At 37.9% G+C, this 13,171-nt stretch overlaps 1 protein-coding gene across 1 annotated transcript; it reads left to right on the top strand.

Annotated features, from left to right (window-relative positions):
* The first annotated feature begins 1,198 nt into the window (after positions 1–1,198).
* Positions 1,199–12,638, top strand: LOC145765306 (ectonucleotide pyrophosphatase/phosphodiesterase family member 7-like). The gene is made up of 9 exons (XM_082577108.1): positions 1,199–1,352; positions 2,212–2,342; positions 4,862–5,013; positions 5,446–5,631; positions 6,362–6,507; positions 9,730–9,896; positions 10,396–10,517; positions 11,239–11,337; positions 12,023–12,638. The coding sequence occupies exons 1-9, from the start codon at positions 1,204–1,206 to the stop codon at positions 12,143–12,145; spliced, it is 1,275 nt and encodes a 424-aa protein (XP_082433234.1). The 5' UTR covers positions 1,199–1,203; the 3' UTR covers positions 12,146–12,638.
* The last annotated feature ends 533 nt before the right edge of the window (positions 12,639–13,171 follow it).

Below are 13,171 nucleotides of genomic sequence, written 5' to 3'. Positions count from 1 at the left end.
GTACGATAAGAAATTGCCAACAATGAGCAACAATTGCAAACAATGAGCTAATTGCTGACACAATATTATCGCATTATCCCGCCACCAATTACGTGACTTTCGAACCACAGCATTTTTGTTATCAGCAAGTTGTCGAGTGGTATTTTCTTCTTGTTTTGCATTGTGCTGAAAAGGCCAACATAGAATGCTCAGAGAGATAATCACCACCTCCTTCGTTAAACAAACTCCATCTCTATATACGGTATAGCTCTTCTCCCTCGGTGGATTCTCGCACCCCCTAGCAACAGCTACTCGCACCCCCAATCGGGAAGCCCTGCTCTACAAGTATGCGAAACTGCCAGGAAAAACTTATTAAGGCTTTGTCAGTCCGAGGATAAAAATTCAAAACCAACCCATGGAACCAAAAACATATTCATTTCTCCGATAAAGCAAACTTAAAGATTTTGAAAACCGATCATGCGTTTAAACACAAATATTTATCTTTTAAAGGTTAACTTGTGTAAACTGTGTTGAGACCTCAAATCCCTTGGAAGCTGTAATAATCACGCAATCACGGGTGCAATGGCTGTACAACTGGCTGCATTTGCTTGCTGCGTACTGCAGTTAAGTGTCACACTAGATTTGCAAACTGATGTAATTAAATAAAATAAACAAAAACGTAGAAAAACTGTTCACAACTTTTTTCAATGCAATTGAGAAAAGTACCTGGAAGCTTTTGTTATAAAAGAAATAGTCTACACAGCAGGAGCAGATTACCAGTCATAGTGACCTTCATTGCATTGGATTGATAAGCGTTGTAGGCTACGTTGTAAGCACTTTCAGCCTGCTGGATTCATACGCCGTCAATATTAATATTGTACGCATAAGCCGATGTAGACCAGGCAGTGCAGGTAGCGTTGAAATATAATCTAAAGCAGAGCTACGGTCTATATGCAGCAAATAAGGCATATCAAAAAGCACCGGATGCCAACCTATCTGCTGAGAATAAGTTAAACAAAAAGCAATGCCGGCGCTCGTCTTATACTTGTTGTAAACGTAGGTCATTAAAACAGCTCTAAATCTTCTGAAATGTTGTGTGCTCAGGCAGCTCAGTACTCACTCCAATGCATATCATCTCTTGTGGAAGAAAGTACGGTAGTGACGAAAAGAAAGAAAATAACGCGATACTTGAATTGTCTTTTATTATGTAGGTTAGGTTTTAGAATGGCGATTTCGTCAAATATTTTTGTTGTATTTGCTGTGCTGATTCTTGCCATATTGTTTGGAATCTTCACATTGAACAAAGAATCTTCTCAAATCAATAGTCAAAGAAAAAATCCAAAATTACTTCTCGTTTCTTTTGACGGCACAAGGTATAAGAAAGCAATTATTTTTGCTTACACAGATAAACAAGTAAAGTCAGAAGTTTATCAAATTTAGAAACTTTGCTAAACAAACATTTTGTTTCTTTTGTGAGCGACGTGCACAGTGGCGGACCCAAAGGGTGGTGAAAGTGGTGAACACAGAAACGTAATTTTATTCACAATGTGTTTGCAAGTTCGGACAATGTACTGTAGGCATACACAGCATCGTATTTTGTTCAAATCGCCCTCCTCTACCCTCCTAAGGATCCGTCCCTGGACGTGCAAGTGTGTGGTGACGTTTTATACAAAATGACGGATTTGTTGTCTTATAATTTCAAAAAAATACTAAGTCAATCAATCTGTGATTTCTTACGTTTGTATTCGTTGCATGTTATTATTATTGTTACATAGTTTTGTTACTTTGGTGTAACTTGTGCAACCACCGTAGGCTATTTCACTCCACAACTTATTAAGGCGTATTCTCGATGTCACTTTCTAATACTTTTCACTGTCATTTCACGTGGTATGCCTGATTCTACGGTCGTCGGACCACTCGGCGACCGGCGTGCGACAACTCAGCAATTATATTTCAGCTACTACGAAGTCAGCAAATGAGATTTGTGTGCTCACGTCGGACTTGCTTGGCCATTGCTTGTCAAACTTATTTTGCTGACTTTTTACATTACAAGTTTCGGCTTGCTCAGTTTCATCATTTACCAACTTCAACCACTTGCTCAAATGTTGCTAGCTCATTTGTCGCTTGCTCAGTTCACTACTGCTGACTTGTAGGAAACTCTGATTCTGCACGATATCGCTTTTCAACGATGAATTACTGTCGATGACTTGCTTTGAAAATTTTTCCTTGCAGATACAACTATCCCGAGTGGGGTAAAGACTTTCCAGCTTTTGTGTATTTAAAAGAAAACGGTGTTAAAGCAAAATATCTCAGAGGAGCTTATCCTACCTTGACTCTGCCTTCGCATTGTACAATTGCAACAGGTAAGATACAAAAGTGAATTGATTTTTTTATTTAATAGGCTACATTTAACAAAGATTATAATAGTTTGGAAGTGGTTCTGAGAAGTAAAACTGCTGTAAATGGTTAGGAATTTTATTTCGGTTATGTCAAACTAAAACACAAAAAATATGCTGGCTGTTAGCCAGCCAACAGTATAAAGATGATATTAGAATATTAAAATACAGGCCGATATATTTTTTCAACAGCTTACTTTGTAGTCATACCGGTAAATTAATTATATATTGGATTTGTGAACTAAAATATCTCATACCGGCTTCATCTGTTTGAACTTTAAAGTTAAACAAGATACAATATATGACACTAAAAATTATAATACATTTGCTGGTGTTGTCAACCAAAAAATAGCGTAATTAACTAATTATTATTATTTAAAAAATTATCAGACAACATACACTTACTCTGGCTCACGTGCCTACGTCATTAAATCTAGACCTATGTGCGTCCACCTTTAGACCAGTTCAAAAATCAAAAATTTTCAAACTTTTTGGCTTCTCGCATTGTTTCTCATGATTTTGACCATTAGAAATCCGAAAATGAGAACTATTTTGCTCTCAGAAGATGGGATACCCTGCCTCAAGAGGCCTACAAATTTCCACTTTTGCTGAAAGTCCGATAGCTCAGTTGTTTAGTCTGCCCCGTCTCAGTCCGCCCAATTCAGTTGCTCATTCCGCCCCAATAGCTCAGTTGGTTAGTGCGTGACTTCTGGAACGAAGAAACTTTAAGATCAAGCGCCGCTGGTTCGATTCTCGGGGTGTGCGCTTGAGCAACGCACGTTAAGGACTGCTTTGCATTCAGCGGCATCTATTGGATGGAATAATTTTCCAGCAATAAGACTTCAACAATCGGAAACTTCACTCTGTCAATCTCGGTGACCGGCCTGCGTCAGTGTTTCAAAGCCTTTGCAAGTATGCGAAACTGCCAGCATTAAGCTATGCAAGAAGCTTTCCAGATCCGAGGATAAAGATTCAATCAATCAATCAAAATCACCATTGTTTGACTTAATTGTTAAACTATGATTCGGAGTGTAGAAGTATTTATTTCATCTGAAAACACTTTCATCCAATGCCTTACTGATAGCTCATACCTGAAAATAAACTTTTGAATACTTGACATCATTTTGAGAAGTGTATGGAAAATAAAATGATGAAGAAGCAGCACTTAGCGCCACTAGTGGTGGAAATACGTTTTGCTTATTTCAGGCAAGGTAAATGCACATCTTTTGAAATTTCTCAATGGGTCTAGTCTGACAGAAAGAAACTTCACATTTATTTTTGACGATGACGTCAAGGAAACGTCATAAAAGTCATGATTTTTGTAGGCCTCTTGAGACAGAATATCCCATCATCTGAGAGCAGAATAGTTTTCATTTTCGGATTTCTCATGGTCTAAATCAGGGGTGGGGAACCTTTTTAGTATTGCGGGCCACATAAAATGAGAAATAACACAAGCGGGCCACTAAAAATTTCGAAATTTTATTTACAGATAAAAAATGCAGCGAAGTAGATAATGATTTATTTCACTTTCACAGCTAGTGGGATGGCTGAAAGTATTTATTTTTGGTGAGTCGTGTGATGTCTGCTGACACGGAAGATGTTGCAACTCTTAACTGCATCTTCACGCTTTAATCAGTCAGTCTGGAGGGAAGCCGACTTTTTGTTAGATTCAATTTGAAAAAAAGCTGTTCGCAACGGTAGGTGCTTCCAAACAGAGACACATATTTCAAAGCATGTTTCCGCATGACTGGAAAATCATCAGCATTTATGTAGCGTTGATAAAAGTTGAGCAGTGGGATGTTTTGGTACATCGCTTTCAACGTACCGTCATTCTGGAGATCTACTATTTCATCTTGGAAGTTATTAGGAACATCATTATTAGGAACATCTTATTGTTTTCAAGTTGTACTTTCCACAGATGTAGTTTAGCTTCAAATGATTTCACTTTTGCAAACAAGGAGTTCAAAAGCTGATTCGGTCGCTGCAACTTGACGTTGAGCTCGGAGAGGTGCTTGCTAATGTCAACCATAAACGCTAGGTCACACAACCATTGGCTATCAGTGAGTTCAACGACATGGTTTCCCTGATTATTCATAAACTGATCGACTTCGTTTCGTTTCATTTTTCATCGACGGCCATTCGCAATATACCGAGAATGCAGAGCCTACTCTTTTTTGAGCTGTTGTTTCAATATATTTTCGGTAAAGAAATTTTGACGCGGGCCACATGGAACAGTCACGCGGGCCACATTCGGCCCGCGGGCCGCAGGTTCCCCACCCCTGGTCTAAATAATAAGAAACAATGCGAGAAGCCAAAAAAATTGAAACGTTTTAATTTTTGAACAGGTCTAGTCTACCTTGTCCTGCAGCCTAGAGTAAGTTCCGAACGTGCGTTCGGAAAATCTATATCCTTTCCGAAATCTTTCCGAACAGAAGTAACGTTTAGAAATGTAACGCATTTTTACGTTTAGTTGACTTGGCTTTCAGGTTTATATCCCGAATCTCATGGCGTAGTTCACAATGCATATTATAATATCACTAAGGGAGAAGTGCTCTCATTGAATTATCAAGACACTCTGAAGGCTAACGATTGGTGGGACAATGGAGCAGAACCTATTTGGATTACGGCAACGAAGCAGGTTCGACTTGCAGATGAAGCATTAATTTTGTTTTTGCTGATTTTGTTTCTAGTGATGTGATCTTAAATTTTCCTTAAGAGGTTTTATGCGCCATGAAATATGTAGGCTACTCTGCAACAACAACCAGTTCTTGTCGCTTTAATAACTTTGAGACCTGATTTTTCCAAACCGGTGAGAACCAGCTAAATCTCGCCACTGCTTTGTTACTTCTCCTCTTGAATCGTTTTTTCTTAATTTCATGCTTGTGAAATTTCATGCTAGGTTCGACCTATAAATGAAGCATAAATTATTATCTGTTTTTGCTGATTTTTTTAGTGATATAATCTTAGTGAGAAACAGGTGATCTCAAACCAGTGGAAACTAGCTAAATCTCACGACTGCTTTTTTATTTCTCCATTTTCACCATTTATCTTAATTTCATGCTGTGCTAAGGGCAAGAGAAGCGGAGGATTTATGTTTCCAGGCAGTGATATGAAAACAAACGGCAACACTGCTACCGTGTGGAAAAGTTTCGAAAACGAAGAAACCAACGAAACAATCGTTCGGCAAGATGTAGATGAAATGCTGAGTTGGTTTACTCAAAAAGATCTTGACTTCATTGCTTTTTACATCATTCGGGTAAATTAGTTGTTGACATAAAAAACTATGCTCCTATTTTTTCTTTGATTGTGAGAATATTGACTTTTTCTTAAAAAAAATTCTTCTAACATTTAATCCAGGTAATATATTAGGCCTAGGTTACTGGTAGACGGTAATTTAACGGATCTGTGCTCATACAGATAAAAAGTTTAAATGATGGTTCCTTTAATAGAAGAATCGTTTTCTTATTTCATCTATTGTGTTGTTACCTGAATAGTAGTGACGTAACTAAAAGTAGGTAGCAAGGCAATTGTTCAACAATCACTGACATGGCTCTAATTGATCACATTGTTTGATGGAAATCCTATTTTTGCCATCAAGATGGCAACATGGAGGCAATCTTTATAGTGTAGTCAGCAAGATGAAGGACTCCCTTTTTACTAGTTATTTAAACAAATTCGAGTTTGTAACCTCTTTTGCATCATCTTAAAATAGTTCTTTTGACAGCTCCGCATCGATTGACTAAAAGAGATTGGTTGCTCAGGCATGCCCAAAGTGCGGCCCGCGGAGATAATATCTGCAGACCCCGTCTGAGCTCCACAATATACAATCCTAAAACTTTGGCCGAATTTCAAAGACAAAAATGTATGAAGCATTTAATTCGGCTCGCCAAGGCTCGCAAAAGGCGAAGTGCGGCTCGTGGCTGCAAAACTTTGGACACCCCTGATGGTACCATAATCTTCCTGACAAAATTTCAATTTTATTTTAGCCAGATGTTGCCAGCCATGCTAATGGGTCCGATGAATCCACTGTTTTTGAACACACTCTACCCTTTCTTAATCGAACTATTCTGTACTTGATTGAGAAAGTCAAGGAAATGGGTTTAACAGACGATTTAAATATAATACTAACAAGGTAAACCAAAATTAGAAACCAGTAACCAGTGTCATCTTTTCAATTATAATTTTTTATAGATATGTTCAGACTATATGGTCCAATTTATAAGTACCCCACGAAACTGTCATTTATAAATAAATATTTAATCACTCAAAATAAGTAGTGAAAAAATATATAAATATTTTAAGGAATTAAGTTGTTTAAAAACCGAACTGTTAAACAATTTGAAAAAACATTTCCACCGACAGGTGATATTTTTCATTGTGTTGTTGGCGTCTATTAAGATAATTAGCCTAGCATTATTTGTTAATTATTATTTTATTTATATATGAATATTACGCGTAGAAGGTTGCACAGAGCTCAAAGCAGCAGGCTTTCGTCTGACTTTCTTCAGGAGCTAACGTCAGAATAAAATACACCTAAATGTGGTGAAGTATTTATTTTAGAAGAAAAACAAAATGTAAATTTGGCTAATCAGAAGAATTTAAATTATTAATATTATTATGCTAGCTACATTCCACTGCAGGGGCTCTATCCACTTTTAGAATTCGGGGGGGTGATTTTTGGACAGTGGGCTAAAATCGTCATAGTCATTTCAACTTCTGGGGGGCTGCGCCCCCCAGACCCCCCATTGCAGCATTACCTTCTTTTTGATTGAACCACAGACGTTCCAAGTCGTTTCACAAAGTATGTTTCGGAAAGGGCATTTTTGGGTAAGCAAAATGGTTTGGCGACCCTGAACTAGGAGCCAGGCGTTTACCAAGCAAACTAAGTTAAAGGCCTACTAAATAAAATTTTCAAACAGGAATTAAGCATTAAAACGCGTAAACTGAACACTCAAGAATACATTTCATAAAAAATTACTGAAAAAAAAATTGTTTTCAATGTTGCTGGCAAGGCGCAAAGTCCAGTGTTTCATTTATTTTTTATTTTTTTGCAAAATGACCAAGAAGTGGAAAAACTGCTCGAGAATTACGTCACCAGCGACTCCAGCAGCATTAGCAAAAGTGTTTTCCCGCGTTGGGTTGGAAAGTTCAGACGTGTTGCACAGGGATATCTAGAAGAGGGAATATGAAGGCTCGCAGCGATTGCCTTATTCTCGTGACACTACCAGGGCGGTAGTTTGTAGTGCTTTAAACATGTGGTTGTTTTTAAAATCGTATAAAGTTTTGTAGTGCAGCTGGCACAATGAGCTACAGTAAACAGTTAGCAAATGTTACATAGAGCATATTTAAAGAATACTTGTTTACAAAGACAGTTGAAAAGTTACCAGTAAGCTGTTTTTTTAACAAAGCCTTTGCAGTAGGCTAGATGTAAAGCAAGTATATGGGTAGTTGAATTAACAAGCAACCATGAACATGCTGTGAATATCCAGGCCTGATGGTAATAGCGCAATGCAAGTTATCATAACAAGATTTATTAAACTACTATCGGTGCCAATTGTCATTTTACGATAAACACAGATTATTTACGATAAACAAAAGCCCTTCTATTGTCAGACGTAATAAAAGCCTTCGTATCCCCTTCTTTAGATATCCCTGGTGTTGCGTTCCAAGAATTTTCACATTGATTCAAGGCCTGGACACGTTGAATCCATGTAAAAAATGCTGATTACTCCACGCCTTCTGAATTGCCTAGCTGAAATCGATTCACATGCCTTTGTGAAGTTTGCCTTGAAAAACTTGTTTTTTTACATTTTCATTTTACATTGATTGAAGGCCTGAATACGTTGAATCTATGTAAAAGAGGCTGATTTACTGTTTGAAGAACAAGATCTGCCATTTGAAACTCACGCAGTAAAAACTCTTGCCCGATCATCGCTCAAGAGCATGCGGCTGTGTCTCTGGCAAGACACTTAAAGGCATGCCTGAAGGTGGACACGAAGATTGGCTTCCTTGCCTTCCCGTCCACTTAATCTAAATCTTCAACCACCGGGTGTAAGCCTGGATACGAAAAAAAAGCTGATTGCTAGTCGCTGGTGACGTAGACTGTATAATCGCACGCTTCGCTGCTCAAGCCCATTCTGGTTTTGAACCCTCTGACAAAAGCATGCACGCAATGGTGGTCAGACCGCAATGGGGCCAAATTTTTTTCAAAGTCGTTTTATGGTACCATGTTAAACACAAAGAACGTGGAAAATCGCCAAGTCAGGTTTTTCCTTTAGTATGACTTTAAAACACAGTGTACCGGTAGTCACTTAACAAGAAATAATTCTGCCACAGCAAATGAAAACTCGAACCAATCATAAACTACGTTTTCCTTGACGTGAAAAAGGGCGAAAAGAACATGATACAAAGCAAATCAAGTGCTGGTTTTTCTATCAGATGGTTGGCTTAGGGGGTAGGGCTAGAAAGTAGTCATTTTATTGACGTGGGTTCGATTCTCAAAACTGCTATTGCTCTTTTTTCTTCTGTAATTACCAAATAAAGTTCAAAACAAGGATTAACTCTCTGGCTGAGTGCGAGAAAGGTCACAATTGGACGGTAGCCTCTTATAACATGTTCTGATTGGTTGGCGGTGTCATTTGCAGCGGCAGAATATTTTCTTCTTAAAGTGGCTACCAAGCAAACTAAGTTAAAACACAGTGTAAACGCCTGGCTCGTAGTTCAGGGTCGCCAAACCAAAAAATCATATTAAAATGAAATATATATTCATAAAATGTGCAAACAGCAAAAATATTTTTTTCAAAACTTGATCAATAAAATATCACAAAACCTTTTCAAAGCCAAATGAGTGGGGGGGTGATTTTGCATTGATCACCCCCCCACTCCAATTAGTGGGGGGGTGATCACCCCCCTCACCCCCCCTTGGATAGAGCCCATGCATTCCAGAGTGCTGGCTAAGGCGTCTATCCAACCGTCTGAAGGTTTTTAGTTTAATGCCAATCAAGCCTTGGTCGTACTGTATCAATGGCAAGCCAAAATGGACAAACTGACTCGATGATTTTGCAACCTTTTGCTGCTACCTTCTATCTGTTGTGTTGCTAATGTGCGTTTCTTTCGCATCCAGGCGTATAACTTACGCTAAATGTTTGCAGGCTGAAGGTTTCAATTGAGTTGACAGAAAGGCAAGGAAACCAATCCTTGTATCCACCCTCAAACATGTCGTTTGGTGTCTTCCAAAAGCGTCAATATACGTAGTGGACAGACGACTTTCGAAGGGTCGTATCGCTGTGTATGTGGTTGTAGATATATGGTCATGATGGATATAAATTAAAATTATCTTAATTACATTTTACAGTGACCATGGTCATCAAAACATTGACCTGTCAGTAGGCAAAGAAGAAGCTATTTCCTTGAACAAATATGTGAACAAAAGTTACATTAGATTTGCTTTCAACTACGGACCAATAGGATTTGTGGAACCTAAACCGGACTATGTGAATTACGTTTACAACCAATTGAAAGGTAGCCTACGTATATGCTTGTTTAAGATATAGCTTTGGAAGGTTGATTTGACGTGGTAGTACCGGTATCAGAAATTAACTTCCGGCTCATGTAGCAAGATAAAAAAAATTTATCGACAACGGATTTAGACTATAATAGTTTGCAGTCAATGGAAGTAAGATATTGGTTAATGTGGAAGAAAAAATTAATTATTATTATTATGAGTAGGCCTATCGTTATTTTATCAAACTTAATCTTGGCTGTTTCTTATTCATGGATTAACCTAGGCCTACTTGTAGAAGCTTTAATCCTCTGATGTAGGCCTTTTAATTGCTATTTTGATACGTAGCCTATTGTTTTCGCTGTCGTGGTCAAAAATATGAACAACTGCATTGAAACAAGTTTCTACCATGCTGTCTTGAGAAAACGAACAGTTGAGCAACTGATAAAAACACACAATTTTGTTTACGTTTTGTAAAACATTAGGCTACCTCTCTATATTAAATACTGTGTTTTGCAGGTGCACATCCAAAGATGACCGTTTACTTGAAAGAAGAACTACCTGAAAGATGGCATTTAAAACATAATTCTCGTATCGCATCCATTGTAATCGTAGCAGATCCAGGATACCAAGTATATGACGTAAGATGATTTATTTTTTTACATGTAGGCTACGTCCATAGCGATCTATATCGCCATGGTAAAGGTATTGGTTTTATTTGTAAGTTTACTCTCCGAAATAGCCTAAGTATGACGTTAGTTTTCTTTGTAGGCTAAAATTTGCAACTAATGCCCTTTCGGTTAAAATCTTTGCTCCTTTTCATCAATTATCGTTCAATGAACTGTTGTTCCGTAAACTCACGTGGTCTCGTTACACCATGCAGTAGATAGAGCCAGCAACGCTTTTCTGCAAAAGAGCAGATATAATGTACAGTATGATCGGATGATCGTGTGTCTGCGAGCCTATTCAGACTTCTGCAAAACTTCATTAATACGCTATCTGCAGACTTACTTTTATATCTTATGTGCTGATTAAGCAAACAGTATTCCTTCGGGCTTCTAAGCAAGACATTTCTTAAAAAAACGCACTATATCCAAAAATATGCTGTTGTGTTTTAAGTTTTTCGACCCCTTGGAAAGGTTACAACCTAAAATCTTTCCGGGCCCAAGTCTAAAAGTAGCCGACCCTCTGTAAATGCTTCTCGATATAGCCTAATCTTGGTGACAAGCCTTGGATCAATTGGTTAGCTTCCAACTATGCGAAATTTTTAGGACTGCATTTCTAAAGAGACATTTTCAATCTGAAAACAAAACTTCCCTCAATCAATACAACAGACATGATATGTTTGCTTTTATTATTCAGGAATTTCCTGGCTTTCACTTCATGAAGAGCGATCACGGCTATGACAATAATGTCCAGAACATGTGGGCGTTTTATTACAGTATTGGGCCCTCATTTAAGGCAAGTTGAAAATAGTTTTTGATGTGCGTTTAACTGACAGCATAAGAAGTCTTTGTTGATAGTTCACAGTTATTTTACCAAGTCTAATATGTATGGAAAAACTATAGAAGGCGGGAGAAAATGCACATTTGATTTTTTGAAAAAAAAAAGAAACAAAACAACACCTTGTGTTCTCTATCTTCTAAAACTACTTTAATGAATATTTCACACAAAAAAAATAAAACTTTCGTGCGACACTCGCTGGCAAAGACGTCGAAACAGATTTCTCAGTAGGCCTACGGTACTTTGTTATAAAAACCTGTCTACTAAAATATGATGATATTTATAAGTGCTTTTTATTTAGTCGAGTACAAGAACAAGCTTTGCACTGCCTACGTTACTTTGAAGTTGGCGAGGTTAAATTGACTGTGATTTGTTTGATTTTTTGGCTTAGATGACATGTAGACTAAGTTATTTTTATTTATTTTTTTATGTATTATTGACATAACAAATTAAATAACAGACAAAAATAAAGCTGGATATTTTTTATTGATAATTAAGCAGTGAGCCCACAGATGTCAAGAGTTTATAGAAAGGGGCCACAATAAGCCATCGAAGGTTGAGAACCGCTGTGTTGGTGTAACAATAAAGTTTGATAAGCTGATGAAACTGTAAGCCATATCTCATTATTTTTGTATTTTTGCAGAAAAACTATGTCAAAGAAGAGTTTGACTCTATTCACATTTATCCGTTGATGTGCTCTTTGCTGGGTTTAAAACCGGCACCTAATAATGGATCTTTGGATGTGCTTCTGGATACATTAGTATAGTTTATAAACAAATCAACACATCGATACATCTGCGACAATTTTCTTAGAAGTTTTCTGAATCGTGACGTTTTGTATAGCCTATGCACTTTTGAGAGTTGAGAAACAGACATGCAAGGCTGCAAATAGGCTGTAGACTAGGTAAGAATGCGACTGACTGGAGATTATGTTTGTTTGTATTGCCCAACCAGCTAGCCTAATCCCTAAGCTAGCATGTCTAGACTACGACAGGACGTATTTTGTGCATCTTCTTCGTCGTGTGAGCTTCTGGGGCTGAGGGTCTATGCTTTTACCCCCCCTGATTTACGATGTGCATAGCTACATCCAATAAACTTTACAACCACATAATGTTAAAGATAATAGAACTAAGAACCTAGGCTATGCTTAATTTGCATTAACGGATTGACTACATTCGTACTATTTGATATTTGTATGTTTCCAAATTGACAAAGTGCAGTTGCGCAAATGAACAAAATTAAGCAATAGGCTACATTGATTTTAGCACGACTGCATCATGTTACTTTGTACAGTTTCTACACTACAAAAAGGCTAGTTTAGGCTACATATTTTGTGTAACTTGTATTTTATTTGTTTGGCAAGATTTTGAGTTTTTTTGCCAAAAATGTAGGCTAAGCTTTGTGTAGAAGCGATCAACCCTGCTTCAGTGCAGTGTTGAGTAGCCTAGCGCCCTAGCCTACTCAGTCCACCTGTTAGCTCAGTGGTTTAGCGTCAGACTAAGATCAAGCGACACTCAGGATGTGCGCTTTGATAACGTATTTTAGGATTGCTCTCCATTCAACGGCACCGAATAGATGGAATAATTCCCTAGCTACAATTAACTCTTCAACAATCGGAAACTTCACTCTGCCAATCTCGGTAACTGGCCCGGCGTCAAAAGACTTTACAAGTACCGTATGCGAAACTGCCAGGAATAACCTATCAGAAGCTGTGTCAGTCCGCGAGGATAAAGATTCAAAACCAACCAACCACTATAGAACAGCGAGCGAGTCGCGATTCTCATACAACGTT

Source organism: Aplidium turbinatum, chromosome 2 (assembly GCF_918807975.1).
Source record: "Aplidium turbinatum chromosome 2, kaAplTurb1.1, whole genome shotgun sequence".
NCBI classification, from domain to species: Eukaryota; Metazoa; Chordata; class Ascidiacea; order Aplousobranchia; family Polyclinidae; genus Aplidium; species Aplidium turbinatum.
Note: the sequence above shows the minus strand (reverse complement) of the source record. Positions and strands in the feature narration are given on the sequence as shown.

What these genes read in the sequence shown, in the direction of transcription:
- LOC145765306 (XM_082577108.1), top strand. Translation starts at nt 1,204, where the DNA reads ATGGCGATTTCGTCAAATATTTTTGTTGTATTTGCTGTGCTGATTCTT. An exon ending in TTAAATATAATACTAACAAG is followed by an intron (nt 6,508 to 9,729) that starts GTAAACCAAAAT and finishes TACATTTTACAG; the next exon opens with TGACCATGGTCATCAAAACA. An exon ending in CAGGATACCAAGTATATGAC is followed by an intron (nt 10,518 to 11,238) that starts GTAAGATGATTT and finishes TTTATTATTCAG; the next exon opens with GAATTTCCTGGCTTTCACTT.